General features: G+C 37.5%; 1 protein-coding gene across 5 annotated transcripts in view; it reads left to right on the top strand.

Annotated features, from left to right (window-relative positions):
* The window catches only part of CDC14A (cell division cycle 14A), a 75,734-nt gene that overhangs the window by 17,514 nt on the left and 42,540 nt on the right, over positions 1-15,680 (top strand). For 4 of the 5 annotated variants that reach the window (XM_062606116.1, XM_062606115.1, XM_062606113.1 and 1 more), the window contains exons 4-5: positions 1,645-1,737; positions 7,768-7,847. In XM_062606116.1, coding sequence (XP_062462100.1) covers positions 1,645-1,737; positions 7,768-7,847 — 173 coding nt within the window. The remainder of the gene's footprint in view (positions 1-1,644; positions 1,738-7,767; positions 7,848-15,680) is intronic. The other variant, XM_062606114.1, reaches the window with a different exon arrangement.

The following is a 15,680-nucleotide window of genomic DNA, read 5'->3' as shown; positions in this document are numbered from 1 at the left end:
AGCAGAATGTGCTTTTTACAGTTTAAAATAGTATTTCAGGTGAACCGTAAACTGTTGCAAAGAACTTTGCTTTAAATAAGAAGCAGTCAACAAGTTCTAATTGAAGTTCTGTCACTGTTGCATAACTGCTGTAATCTTATCCCACCTACACATCATGGGTGGAACTGCACTTAGAGAACACTCATTAAAATCTTGAGGAGGGGGAAGAAAGGAAGGATCTTAAAATACTGGGCTTCATTTTGTCAAGGTGTAATAATAATTGAATGCTTCACTAATTAAATAACTACTGGAGCTTTGTGTGTTTGCATATATGCTGAGAAAGATGTTGCTTTTGGGCTCAAGATACAACCACTTCCAATCACCAGCAGCCAGCTAGCTCTGAAATTACAGTCCCATTTAGATGTACTCACTGTATTAACTCACTCCTTCCACCGATGAAAACTGTGGGTAACACCAGCCTGGAGTGTACGGTTAGAACTGCTGTTAAAGGTGCTATTTTTGGTGGGAGGTGGCAGTAAGAAACTCACTATGATATATCAGTTTTTCCTCTGAGTTTATCAGCTGTTTGTTTGGGGTTTTTTCTTTTGAAAACATGATTCTGTGGTTAAAGCTGTCCTAAAATTTGCAACAAGATTGAGGATGAGAGTCAACGTTTACAGACTTCTGAAAGTGAAATACAGTTGGTACTACTCAAATAACTGCTGCAATATTTCAATAGATATATACGCATCTAATACTTAAAAGCAGAATCCAGAATGTCTGGTGATGGCTTCCTCAGAACTGTACTAGCACTGTAAAAACCTGGCAGGAAAAACATGCCTGATAGCATTGCAGAATACAAAGAAAGTGAAGCAATTCATGAAGCTCAAAAAATAACAACACAATGGACTGCTCAACTTGCCATTTTTAAGTGACAGTTTTCTCTCTCTGGCTTTAAACAGTTTGCTGCAGTTTGTCATTATTGCTCTTTTCTGGTGCTTGTTGGACTTGTTTTCAATGGGAGTTTTGTCCACAGGGGGGTTTTGTCTTCTTTGTTTTGTCCTAAATAAAGAAGAATTACCAGTGTTACTAGTTTTATCTCTGCCTATCCTTTTTTCAGGGTTTTCACTTGTGCAGTCATTTTTCTTAAATACAAGTTCTTGCTGTTGAAGCTTTAGAAAGATGATGTCTGTCACCCCATTTTTAGGTAGTATAGATGGAAGAGTAGTGTTTAGTTTAACAAAATGCCTGTAAGATTGATTGCTTTAGGTTTTTTCTTCTCCACAGAATTATGTGCTGGCAAAATTTCACATATAGGGGGGTGTTTTAGTCTAAAACTTTCAATGTCTTTTATTAATGTTCATAGGTTATTGTTTCAAATCTTTAAACTTGGAAAAAAAAACCAGGTTTTTATCTTTAACATTGTGGTTCAGTGTTTTATAGGCTGTTTATGTACAGCTAAGAGATCTGCCCTTGAACAGTGGCTGTTTCTTTGCACTCCTATCTATAATGCAAGAAGATGGTTCATAGTATCAGTAATTTTGTACTTGTAAGACTGTAGAAGAATTTTTTCTGGCTTCTTTTTCAGTTTTGGAAAAGTGACTTTGGAAGGCATTTTAAATGTGTATTCTCTCAGTAAATATGCTTTCTGGTTCTTTTTAACAGTATTTCAGTCTATCAAGAAAGAAGATTGTGTACTATACCAACTTTGACCAACGAAAACGAGCAAACGCAGCGTTTCTAATAGGTGCATATGCTGTAAGTATTATTTATCACATGGATACTTCTAACCTTCCTTAAGAGTCATCTGCTACATGTGAAAATAACATCTCAATGGATTGTACTTTAGGGGGCAGGCAGATTGTCATTTGATTCTTCCCTAAGCTGTCTTTGAAAATTCTGCTGTGTGACTTTTGGGACTTAACTCCATTTAACTACACAGGGAGTGGCTTTGGTGGATCATGTACATGCTTCCCATATTATACCATTTTCTTGAATATCAAAATGCAAACCACAAACTTACCTCTAAACTTGCCTGAACTCAATTGCTGCTCATGGCATTACTGAAATTCATACTGAGGAGGAGAAAGCCTTTTCTTGCAGCCTTTCTTAAAGTTACTGGACCAGAGGCATACTGATTATTGGATGGATTTCTTAGTTAAATTTCATAATCTACCCAGAATAATGAAAAACCTGAGGTATTTCAATCTCCTGATTTTACAGACGCTGTGCAATACACAGGGCTGCCTTAGTTACACAAGACTAATTTATTAGGATATCATGCAAATTTTGGTAGTCGCAAGCTGACACTTGCACAGCTATCTGTGTGTCTTCATACCAGTGTAGTTCAAACTTCAGTTTCACCTTCCTGCTCTACTGTCCAGAGTTGAAGCAACTTCTAGAAAACTCAGAGTCTTTGTCATAGCATGTTAGAATACTGGAACTAACAAGCTGCTGGTTCTAAGCTGACACGCATGTTCCAGCTGAGTTCTGGAAGTCTCTGTTAAGACAGGTTTTATACTCTGTGAAAGCTGGTGTATTTCTTTCAGGTCATGCGGAAACCAAAGCTCAGTAAATGCAGATGATAATGTTGAAAGAATTTAGTTTGCAGATTCTTGTCATTAAAGAAAAAGTTTTACTACGTGTATGGGGATAGCGTGTGCATGCTCTTGAGAAAGATCTGTTTAAATGTAAAGATGGAAAAAACTTGAGGATAAGTTTCAAGTATCGTTACTGAAAATACTATGTACAGAGAACAAGTTTTTACTAATACAGTGTTCCAACACAAAAAGTATTCTCTTGTTGAAACCACCTTAAGGTCGCCTTCCAATTCATCTCAACTTAGTGTAACATTGGAAAACAGTTTGCACAAAGGTATCCAATATGTTACAAAAGTATGTCATCCCAGAATTACTTGTATAGATGTGTATTCCTAAACTTGCAAGTGTTAAGGGAGTTCATTCATTTTCTTCTGTAATGATTGATACTAATGTAGATTCATAAAATGACTATTTAGTTATTCTAAAAACTTATTCATGATCTACTTACCAATCTGATCTTGTTTTTTTTTTTTTTTTTACCTGCAGAAGCTTAGTTTTGACAATCAAGACATATTCATTTCACTCTCAAGAAATAATATTTGCATTTCATAGTGTGTTACTTGCAAATACTGTGTTGGGTCAGATGCAGTAGAGGTACACTCTTGGGTTATGTGATAGGGCGTAAGGAAGGACCTGAAGGAACCTCATCATATTCTTCAGTAAAAGAACTGTGTCATTGGCAGTGTGATCTGTCACAGTAGGAATATCCAAATCATGACAGGAATATATGTACTCTTTAATCTCAGGTCTTGTAGATTTTACATCTTGCCTTTGATTATATAAGCTTTCTGAAACCAGAAAGTCTTAGAGCTGTGAACACTTACCAGTGTGTGAAAGTTAACTGAGAAGGATTGGTTTTGCTGGTGTTAAAATATTAAGTGTAAAATGAAACATGGAAAACAGTGGATCGAGTTCTAGGAATGGGTTTCCACTGGTGATTATGCAACTTAGATTGTTCCAATGAGGAGCTGCTTAGACATGTTGCACTGAAATACCCTATAGCTATTAAAATATTTTAATAAGAGACTCATAAGGTTAAGGGAAAGTTAAGTCTTAAAACTTTGTGGGCAATAGCTTTCCTGTTTATAAACTGCATCTCGGGTAAATGTGTTTTCTAAATGTCAATTTTTATAATGTACTTCCAATACATTTGGGCTAATCATGTCCAGTTCTTAAATTATTGCCCTTGCTCTTAAGAATTCCGCGAAGATTCTTTCTGTTATTCAAATTAGGACAAAAAGAATTTTTATGTAGCTTTCCACAATAGTTAATTAAAAAGAAAGAAAGAAAAATTAGTATTTAAAAATCATTTAAAAATAGTATTACAAGTACTTTCACGCATATCAAAACTAAAGCAGCCTTGTTTGTCTCAATTTGTCCCTAACAGTTTCTGGGGGGAAGAGGGGTGAGAGGGAATAAGTTTTATTGAATTATACCAAAGTCATTACATGAACTCCCCACTTGTCATCAAAGAATTCCTTCTTGGAGAAGGAGAGTGCATTTTACCCTTTCTGATAATATGGATGAATTGAGGGCTGGTCCCTTCTTTCCATATTATTAGGGTATTTGTTATGTTTCTTTTCTGGTTGGAAACCAAGGAGCCCTCAACTGGTTGTGTGATCTGCTATCTAGTAAGGTTTGGATTACTTGGGGTAGAAGAGCAAGAGGAATATTAGTCTGTTTGTACCAGTGACTGCTCTTGTACTTCTAGAGAAATGGGACAGCGGGGAGAGAGAATATGTATGTATGGCACATGCTCCTTCTGGTAAACCTAGAGCTTTAATTCTACCCTTGTAGAAGATAAGTAGTGGTTATTTCTTGCAGTTCTTTAAAGATCAAAACTTGATTAGTGGACCCATATCTGACTTTTGAGCAGTCCTGATGAAACACAATGCTTTCATACTGTGACAAACTCTGAACAGGGATCCAGTGAGCTCTTTTGCCTTGTTGATAGCAGATAGGCTGGTCATATTTCTTTCTTACAGTTACTTTAAGTGTATTTTTTGGTAGACTTGTATTAGGCTTGTGTAACGCAAATAAGGGAAAAAAGCTGTTGAGTTCTTAAGTTTGTAAGTTTAGCACAGCAAATGACCAGGTAATAACAAACTACTACAGATGAGAGCTTCCCCCAAGTTTAAAGCAATAAATTAGATTTCTCAGCCCTACCTGAAGCTTCAAGGGTTTGTTCTGGTATAATCTAGGCATATCACACTACTGCTCAAATCCATAACCGCTCCCTTGGAGGGTCAGCAAATGCGAAGGCTTTTCAGTTACTGCATAGAAATATTGTGAGTAAGTGTTAAGGTGGTTTTGCAAAATATTCCTTTTTTATTCTCTAAACTTTTTAGGACGTGTGGTATGAATTTTCGTGGCCACTATCGCTACGTGTCATGTGCCAGCACAGTGTCAAAGCTGTGAGAGGCTTTCTCTTCCTAGCACATCTTTATTTAGAAGTTGAGGGCATAAGAATAGAAAGGTGAGAGAAAAAAGAATACTTGAAACTTTTTAGTATTTGATGAATCTGTTTTTTTATAGGTAGCAGAGCCACATGATATGAGCTAGAGCAGTGACAGTGGGAATGGGAGGAGAGCCTTGTCCCTTGTAAAGCAACTCTTTACAGTGTGACAATAGTCACTGTCTGGAAAGTGGCTTCCTTTGTTTATTTTAAGGCTTTTACTCGCATTACTTCTTCGATACAGATTCAGCTTATGCAGACTATTCAAACAGGCTCTGTGTTGTGTTATTTTTATTTGTGTGTGTTGCAGAATGAAAGCTCTGAAGATTCAGCATATTAGATTAAGAACTGAAGCTAAGTTTCAGCTGCTGACTTTTCATTGATAGAGTCAGAAAACACACCTTCCTCAAATTTTCTTAATGGATATCTCTAATTTTAAGTAGTGTTTCCTTCTCTACTTCATTCTTCTTCTTCAGTTACTGCATTATTCTTGACATCCGCAATACTTTGTTTTTTCAGGAGCTCTGTTAAGTGTTTCTTTACTTCTCTCCTTCCTTTTGTGTTCTTGAAATCTTTCTCCTGTTTCCAGCCGAGTATCTTTATTAGGAGGAAGCAGTGTCTGGTTCAAAATGGCGTGTATATATGTGCCTTTGAGCAGAGACAGCTTTGAAGTACCACAGCTTCTGTGAACTAAAACCTGCAGCACTAGAAAAACATTCATGTAGTACAGATTCACTTCAGATTTCTGACTCCATAACTGTGTAAGATGGAAACTCATCTTCCCCTGAAGTCCTCTGAACTCCCCTTTAAGGATCTTTTGACTATAAGCATGAATTTAGGCTTTAAAGGTGAGTAACTGACGTGAATATTTGAATGAAATTGGTATTTTTCTCTGAAATATACCCCCCATTGAAATGTATTGCACAGGATGCACACTTCTTAAATGCAAAACCTTTGTGAAGCGGACTAAAGGAAAGACAAAGGAGACTTCTTTCACAGGCTAAAATAATCCTTTACAAAGAGCTGTGAAAGCAGCGTAGCATTGCTGTGTAGCAGGAGTTGAAAGCATGATGGTGGTGCCATTAGTTAGCAATCATAGCTGCAGACAGACCATGACAGCTTAAAACTACAAAGAAATGGGCCCCTCCACTTGTTGAATTAGGTAAATATATATATCCATTAAGTAAATCTCTCAACCTGTTCCAATATTAGCAGTAACTGGTTTGACCCCAACAACAAAGAATGCAATAGTTGAGCTAGCAACAAAGCAACAATTGTTCTGATAACATAGAGTGAATGGAAAGGTTTTCATCTAGAAATTGTGGTCTGGTTTGATGGTGGAAAGGATGCATTGCTTTCAGAGATTATGGAGGGGGGAATGTGGAAGTCCAGGAAAATAAAAATCCATGTCAGGGAATAGATCTTTTGAAGGCAGATCAGTTTGTGGCGAGGCTTTTGGTTCAAAAGTAGACCAGTTGTTGAAAGCGGTGAAACAGGTGGTAGTTTAAAACCACCAGAAATGATTCTGGGCCCTCTTTTCACTCCATCATGGCAAGTTTTTCAGGCTGTTTTACTTGTGTCAGCTTTATGGGGTTTGTTTTATCCTTCTCTTTTCTGTCTGCCTCGTCCATGCTTGAGGAAGAAATGCAAGAAAATCTACTTACCGTGGTGATACCTTACAGAATACTGAGAATCCCATTAACTTGAGATATGACTCTAGACTTCAGGCAAATTGCAAATATTATGGAAGTGGCCACCGCTTACCTATATTCTAATGTGCTTAAGGTCAAAAGTTGAAGAAGGCTTTTAGATAAGGAGCTAACCTATGTCTTGGTTAAGAAAATCTTTATTAGAATACTTCATATTCAAGAGTTAAATGTGCATAGAGTGAATATGCAGCCATGTAGGTGCTGGGTGTGAGTTGGAGGGGAAAAGGCCAGGGAAATTGTGTGGCATTGTTTAAGAAACATGCTTGTGTGCATGAAACATGCCACTGCAAACTGGATTACAACTCTTTTGTAAATAATAACTTGCTTAATATATTTTCCAAGTTAGTTTTATTTTAGGATCAGTTTTACTGTGCAAATAGGAATTGAAATGCAACATGTGGTTGTATTTTAATTTCTTGCTTAAGCCAGTGCAGCTGATGGTGTTCAGGATAGCTGAATGAACCTTGGCTTAGGGTATTACATAAACTGTATGTTGGCCTAACAGTAACAGGTTTGGCTTGTTGAATTAGCTATTTTTGTGTAATTAGTAGTTTGATATTGACAGTTAGGAGTCGGACAATGTTTGTGTTGGAAAATGTACCATTGAGCTGTGGTGGAGAAATATTTTCTTTGTCAGACACTGTGATATGTGGAGTCATCGGAAGTTGGGCAGAGAACTCCTGGTATAGATGCCTATTTTTCTTCTTAGGATGATGTTGAGTCTGTCTTAAAGTCTCTCAGTTGCCACAGTATGTGTTTGTTTTGGGTTTTGTTTTGGTTTTTTAATTTATTTTATTGTTTTTTAAAGGAGGGGAATCACACAAAACAGAATTCCCAGTTTCTGTTGACTTCTGTTGATTTCTGAATCTTTTACTTTACTCCTATAAATGTCCTAGGAGTTGGTCATGAAGTAGTATAGCATACATTCTTAGGAGTGTAATGGGCTGGGGAAGCTTACGTGTGGTTAATGACTTTTCAGGCTCAGGGCTGATATTTTTTCCTCTCCCCCCCCCATCCTTTTTAGGTAATATACTTGAAGAAAACACCAGAAGAAGCTTACAGAACACTTTTGTCTGGATCTAATCCACCTTATCTTCCATTTAGGTATGTGAACATGAGAAATGGGCCTAACTTTTGTGTTTTGGAATTCGCTAAATATAGATTTTTCAGACTGGTCTCCAGGAAAAGATATCGTTTACTTCTGGTGGGATTACTTGTTCTGTGTTGGAATAAGAAAGCTACTGAGATTAAGTGTTAAGTAAAACTTCCAGTCTTGCAAACTATCACGTTTTGAAAATAGTTCTTAGCATGTTTGTGATTGAGCAATTCAAACCTTACTTCATCAGGTACCCTGTCTTACTACTTGGAAGCCATTCCCATCGTTTAAATTCCCTAGTACCTAAGCAGCTAGACTTACTTGAATGAAGAGGGGTTTATGCTGTTATGTTTTCGCTATTTTGCAGGACAAGTACTGAAGTTCAAATTAAGATGCTTTGCCTATTTGTTTCTAATGAATCATAGCTAATTTCTATCGATCTGTCTTTATTGCCTATACTAATGTCCTACTGACACTTAAATCTGAGGAGTTCTAGCTGTCATGCCTATCTAATAGGCTTCCAAACTTTTTTTATGGTTTGGGCCATGAAGTGCCCTTGTCCTTTAGGAATGGAAATACCTCATGCTATTGTTATGCAAACACTGGCAATAAAAGGCAACTACAAGAAGGTCAAAATCCTCTTTTTGGGGGGCAGTCAGCATGTCACAAGTGGTGTTCACTGTCAGCCAGTGCATTTGTGAATGTAGATCTACCCTGTCTGTATGGAATTTATCTGATTCTATAGCCACTCAGCAAAGGAAGATCACATTCTTTCTCCTCATAGCTTGTACAGGAGCCAGATACAGTATAAACTGTTGGTGATAGATTTGTATTTAAAGTCCAGTTTAACTGTGAAATCTTAAAATCAGTGATAGCTTATATTGGCAGGGAGTTTATACACTGACCTGGTCATTGGTAGCTCTCCAAAGCCCAAGAAGTTTGTTGAGCTATCAATATCCATATTTTTTTTATCTAATTATAACATATACTTGGTACAGTGCATAAACAAATGAGTTATTTTAAACATGTCAGTGGTCCAAATTCTATATAAAATACAGGAGTGATAGTCTAAGTTAAAGAATAATGTATAGTTTTCTCTACCTCTTAGGTTCTTTGGTTCCTAATCTTTTCCCAGTTTCATGTAATTACATTGGTCCTTTCTATTTGCAGAAGGTTCAGCTACTGGAGAATTGCTAGAAGAAGTTCTTTGAAGCAAACTATTATTCTGAGCACAGAAACTGTATCAGTACATTCTATCTTATTATTTTGGGGAAAGCAACAAGTGAAATTTCCTTGTAGGAATTCATCTGTAGCATTTTGGTGGAGTCCAAAAATCATTATTCTCCCTTTCATATAAAATTCTTAGTAGTTCAACTTTGGCAGGAGTATTTCTTTCTTATACGAGCTTTTAATACTAAAGTGATTTAAATTTTTCAGAATCTTAACCTGAGCTTATTCAGGACTTGCTTAAAAAACAAGTAGTGGAGGATGTATGTTATCTGGGAATAGCTGGATCTTGTTCAGCAGTGACAGAAACATACTCTTTGGAATCACAGTAAGTTGCTATGTCTTTAGGTTCCTTTCTCCCCTGCCAAAGCAAAGATTAAGGTGAAGAAAACTAAGTGAAGAATTTGAATTGTCAGATCCCAAAATTGTAACTGGGAGGAATAGTGTGTTTGCAGACCCTATTTCCTCAAACCAAAGGCTACAGACCTTTGCCTTGCAACCAATTCTTTATAATAATGATGTTGATAACAGCAGTACTAATGCAAAATGCTATTTCTGCTTGACTGGTAGGGAGTAGTGAACGTAATTGGCTCTGTGATTTCTTGTGTGGCTGTAAGAACCACAGTCACAAATATAATGACACAAAACAATGTCATTTAAGTGTTAATTGTTCAAAGCACGTTCTTGTAAGTTTAAATTCATAGCATTTTATTCCAAAATAAAAGAGGTATATCAGCAAAGGAGGGAGTTTAAAAAATCACAAAACCCCGTAAGATTTTCTAAAGATAACTTTATATTATATGTAAAGAGCATTGCATGTCTGGGAGAGAACACTAGCTGAAAATTTTGAAGGTAATATCTAGCGAAGAGACTACTCAGGTTTTGCAGTCTGGCCTGTCAAAATGGTTACAAAAGTATAACCACTTTGTTCTGTTTATCAGCTTCAGTAGAAGAGGGCAATAACAGAGAGTAGGCAGCCTTCTGAAACATCAGTCCTCTGCAGTCTTTGTCCCTGTGTTTCAAGCTCTGGCTTGCTGTGAGATAAATGATTGGCTAAAACTGTAGTTCTTTGGGAGAGGATGTGTGTTTTGTGGTGGGTTTTCTGTGTTGTGGATTTTGGTATGGTTTTGGGGTTTCTAACACAAAGCTTTGGGTATTTTAGAGGATGTGAGGGAGGCAGTCTTCCGCAGAGCCATGCTGTTTCTAGAAGGAATATAGTGATACGAGCTTTTGCTAGAAGAATTAAACATTTTGATTTCTTGAGTGTTCTTTCATATATGGCTTGGGGCTGGAAAGCACTTAAGTTTCTTTTGCAGCTGCTTTGGACTATGTCAGGTCTTGACACTGGATTAGAGCCTAAGCAGATTCTCTTATTGCAGTATAGTTTGTCCTGCTGGGAAGGAAGACTGTGTAATCTAGCTGTACAGGAGGTGAGACAAGGGGGGTGAGGAAAGAAACTGAAGGATTCGAACAAGATAGGAGGCTAGGTAAGAAATGGGGAATCTGATACGGAGGGGATATTTGGGAGTTGAATTGATAGGAAGAGCTAGAATAGACGCAGAAGGAGGTTAAGAATTACTGGGGCTGAGAGGAAGGCAGGTAGGGTCTGAGGAGGGCCTGCAGTGGGACAATCTATGTTAGCTGAGAATGGGGAAGAAAGAATTGATTCCCCCTTCCATGTTTTTCCAGGGCCTTTCAGCTTCTTTTCTCCCCCTGTCCGTTCTGAGACACTTAAGACACCTTTGGTGCAAAATATAGTATGATACTGATGCTCCAGCAAATGAACCTGTGCTGGAAGCTGTTGCAGGTGAGGGGGGCTATAGCTGCTTGGCATCAAGCTCTACTGCGGAGAGACAAGTTGGTGCTATGAGGAAGTTTGTACTCCTTCACATCTTCAGTGTCTTGAAAAGAGCTAAACTCACTTACATATAATGAAAACCGTAGCCAAATGTCTTACTTCATTCTTCCTATTCTAAGGTCTAGGAAAGAAAGAATTTGAGATACTGAATCATTGGTATTCAGTTCTTACTGACATGAATTTATTCTGGTACAATATCTAAGTTCTGGGCTCAAGCTTCTGTAGTATAGGTCCTCTCTGTTTGAATTGTTACAGCCGGACTGTTTAACAAGTTGGTTATTTTGATATCTGAAATGTCTTCTATTTGGGAAAAGAAATAGATAATTTTCAATAGGTAGAAGCTGCAGGACTGTCAGATTCTTTATGGAGCACTGAGGAATGCTTACATGAAGTGATCACTGGGAAACTGATCTACTTTATTCTAGCTCAGTGACCTCAAAAAGCTTTAATCGGCTTAGATCTTTAGCTGGTATTTCAGTTAAAGACAGCTTCAGCAAATACTGCTTGGGGGTGGAACGAAATCAGAATACCCCTCTTGCAAGATACAGGGAAATGTTCTGATTTTGGTTTTATCATAGAAAAATTAGAGATAAAGCAGGAAGATAAGACAAGACTCTCTTTGAGACAATTATTTTTGGCCGATTCACTGTGACACTCAAGTCATTTGAAGATTTTGCACTGTAACTTCTTGCTTCCGTTTAAGCAAATGGTGCTAACCACATTTGAAATCATCATAAATACCAGTTTCCCACTGTGAAACTAAGCTTTACATTTTTACCTCAAACTGCTCTGTATTGACTTTATATTAAAGAGAACCCAGTATATTTTAGTGTGTGTTCAGACTCTAGATACAACATGAATTTCAGAGCTAGATTTTAGTTTGTAGCTTTTGGGTTTTGTTTCTTTATTGGCAAGTGCTTGGCAAACGCTGTTTTGTTACTGATAGTGTTCAGAGGTTTGGTGGAAGGAAAGTGTTCTGCAGTATTGAGGTCAGCTACAGTAACTGTGAAATCAGATGTGGGATTTGCAGCTCAGATTCATACCACATCTGTATCTCATAGAAACAGACACATTTTTCTCATTTTGAAAGCAAATAGAGTGCTATGAGGTGGTGGTAAAACACTGTTTTCAAATCAAGGTGATTATGCATTTGGCCATAGAAGACTGGAAGAATACTGTAATGAAACATCAGCAACAGGAATTGGAGCACCCGTGCTGTAAAACTGTGCCAGAGATGTCTATATGTGCTTCTTCCTATCATTCTGAGATGAAATGAGGTCTTGCTTTCTCTTCTGTGCTTTTTTAAACAGACTTTTGAGTTGAACAAAAAGTTTTAACATTTGAAATGCAAATAGCTTGGTTTATACCGGTAGAAACACTGGAATGTTTTTCTATACCAACAGGTAGTCCCAGTAGTCCCAGTTACTACTGCCTTAAACATAAGTACATATATTAGTTTTCTGTAGGATAGGATGGTGACTGTAGAATAAAAAATAATAAGTTTAAATAGGAAGAATGTCTGGAATTAAAATTAATTTCATGTAAAACCATATGTTTCTTCAAGGTTAGTAAATGTATTTTTATTTTACAACGCTCTTCCTTATAACAGTGCTTTTCATTTGGTGCTACTGCGGTGCAAAGTATGGCCCATTCAGAATCTACTGCATTTTATGCAAGCTAAAATTAGTTTTATTAATTATTGCTCTAAACCTTTTGAAATATGTCTGTCATTGATAGAAAGAAAATGCATGCTAGTGGATCGGGTGCTATATAATTGACTTCTCAATCTGGCGTGAGAAGAGCTGCATTTCAAACAGGATTTCTGTAAAGGTTAATACTAGTTCTGACAGTATCCAGTATTTTTATCCATGGTCTAGAAAATTACACAAAATCAGTAGGAAGAGTGGTGGAATGGAACTAGCCGCTCTGCGTTAGTTTTTAATGATTTAGTTTTCTCCAGTAAATGCATTAATTCAGGAGGATTAAAGAAAATAAGATGAAATTTTGTTTTTTAAATATTTACAAAGCTTCTTAATGACTCTTCATCGGGGGCTGTAATGATAGGGGTGATAGGTTCACACTGAAACAGGGGAAGTTCAGGTTAGATCTAAGGCAGAAGCTCTTCCCTGTGAGGGTGCTGAGGTGCTGGCACAGAGTGCCCAGAGAAGCTGTGGCTGCCCCATCCCTGGCAGTGTTCAAGGCCAGGTTGGACACAGGGGCTTGGAGCAACCTGCTCTAGTGTGAGGTGTCCCTGCCCATGGCAGGGGTTGGAACTGGATGAACTTTAAGGTCCCTTCCAACCCAAACCAGTATGGGATTCTGTGATTCTAATGATTTGACATGACTTCTGACCCATTTCTCAGGGATAGAAAAAGAACTTGGTAACTCAGCCCCTGCCTGGAGGAAGTCATCGAGGTGATTAGTGGGGGGAGATTTGTTTTAGGTTTGTTTTTAACAAAGAAAGAACCAAAACAGTAAGTGGCTTAAAATACCTCAGCCAGCTCCCTCTAAACAGGAAGATATTTTACTCAAGTAATTTATTGAAAACATTCAGGAAATCAGGTCATGATAGACTCTTCATCTTTACTTTTTAAGTATTTCTAGACCTTTCAAGACATACTGTTGGCAGTAAGATTGTCATTAAGCATCTGTCCTGTCTAACACTTCTGCAAAATGCCCTTTGACTGAACTCTACAGGAATACTAACACTTCTCTGGAATAATATGAAATCATCTATTTAATAGGAAGATTGAAGTTAAAAAATGGCACTTCATAAGTACACTGCAACTGGGCTTCATAAATAAACTTTTTTACTTTTTTCTTTTTTAACATTTAAAACAGCTCTGTAAGGTGTATTTTGTTGCTTGCTTCTGTTCTGAAATGAGTAACTTCGGTTTCATTTCCTAAGAGTCCACAGGCACTTGCCTTTCCTGTAGTTCATATATTGCTGTACTGTATCAATGGATCCAGCATGCAGAATTCTCATGGATTGTACATAAAACTTCTGCCAGATGAATCTTTTTGTTCTTGCACCTAAACTTTAATACCTGTAGATATCTTAGCTTAAAATTCTGGAGCATAAAGCAGGAAGTTTCAGAGAGGGGTTTGCAACTGGAATTGATTCTGATCAGCCAGTTGTGCTTTTGGAAACTAGGAAAGAAAAAATACATGCATTCATGCTTCCTCTTGAAGCATGAGGTAATATCAAGCCGCTGGTTCCAGGTGTTATTTACCACCCTGCTGTACTGTCATTCATGTCTGGTGCTTGTTTATGGTTTCAATCCATTATTGCATTCCTAGACAAAAGATAAGGGGGGGGGGGGGGGAAGGGTGTATGTGAGGTTTTCAGATGTTAACTCAGTGTATTGTGTTTCTTTTAAAAAATAGCCCCAACATTAGAATTCTGCTACTCTTTGAGTTTCTGGGAATTTGAGATCAGGCTAAAACAGCTTTTCAATTGTTCATTCCCAACCTTTGCCTGTTTTGAATTTTGCTGGCTTTCAGTCTTTGTTATTCCACTGTGTGTGGATGGCATGTGTCAGCAGAGCTGTTTTCTCCAGGCAGAGTGCACCTACTCTAATGGTGAGGTGCACAGTGACAGAAATGAGACATTTGAGGCATGGCTGATGTAGCAGTGGATGTTAGCTGCCAGCATCCTGTGCACCTCACTGGAAATAGCTGTCTGTGGGCACTGTAGCTATGAATACTGCGCACCTGGTATTGTGATAGGCTTACCTTGGACAGCGCAGTTGAGTTCAGTGTCCCTTCCTCTTCTCCATTCCCTCTCTTGCTCTGTGCTATTAATGGATTAGAGAGAATGTGGCTTTTTTCCCTGGTGTTGTGTTTATGTACTGCAGTATCGCATGCCTTATCAGTTGAAGTGGTACTTATAGAGGAAATAAAAACTAGATTCTTGCTATAGCAAAATAACATGTACTGCAGAACATCTGCTACAATCATATCTTCCATTTATGTTTCTCTAAATAGTTAATTTTGTGGTTTGCATTGGTTTAGGTTTTATTGTTTCTGTCAGCTCCTTCAGAAAACTGTTGCAACTTTTACAGCTTTTCTGTTATATATGTTCCCATGGGGGCCTTAAGATTGTTTTTGCTGGGAAGACCCTTTTGTTTGCTAAAATCCTTTTGTGCTAAAATGCTATCTAACTTTCTCTTGTCAAAAATGTATTGTCTGTTAAGTTACATTTTACAGCTTTGGTATGTTCTGCTTATCTAATGTAATGAAAATACTTTCTGGCTTTTCATTTTGAAAACCTACTTTGTTGGATTTGGATCTTGAAGGTTTATTCACACTTGAAAGTTCTATTCTAAAACACTGTACTAAGTATCTTTTAATACTCTAATCACTTGAAAGCTTTTCTAGAATAGCCTGCCTGTAATATGACATTACCAAAATTGGAGCTTTTCAGTTGCTTAAATACATTTTCTATCAACATTGCTTGCTCAAAGCTGCTTACTCTCTTCTTAAAGACTGGGAGAGAATATTCTAGTCTTAAAGGACTTGGAATTGAAGGAGCACATCAATACAAAACCTTCATATAACTTAGAGCAAACAGACTATCAACAAAGGAAAGTTTTCAAGGAAGATTGCAATTTTGACTCTAATATAGATTAGAGCTGTAGCTGGCTGAAACCTAAAATGTTGCTGCTCTGCTGAATTGCAGTTCTTAGCACTCTGGGTATGATGGCTTAGAGCAAAACTAGAAAACATTCCTTCAATGAGTGCTTAGGAAATAATC

The sequence above is a fragment of the Pezoporus occidentalis genome, unplaced genomic scaffold (assembly GCF_034315485.1).
Source record: "Pezoporus occidentalis ecotype Australia unplaced genomic scaffold, CSIRO_AGI_Poc_V1 ctg94, whole genome shotgun sequence".
Taxonomy (NCBI): Eukaryota; Metazoa; Chordata; class Aves; order Psittaciformes; family Psittacidae; genus Pezoporus; species Pezoporus occidentalis.
Note: the sequence above shows the minus strand (reverse complement) of the source record. Positions and strands in the feature narration are given on the sequence as shown.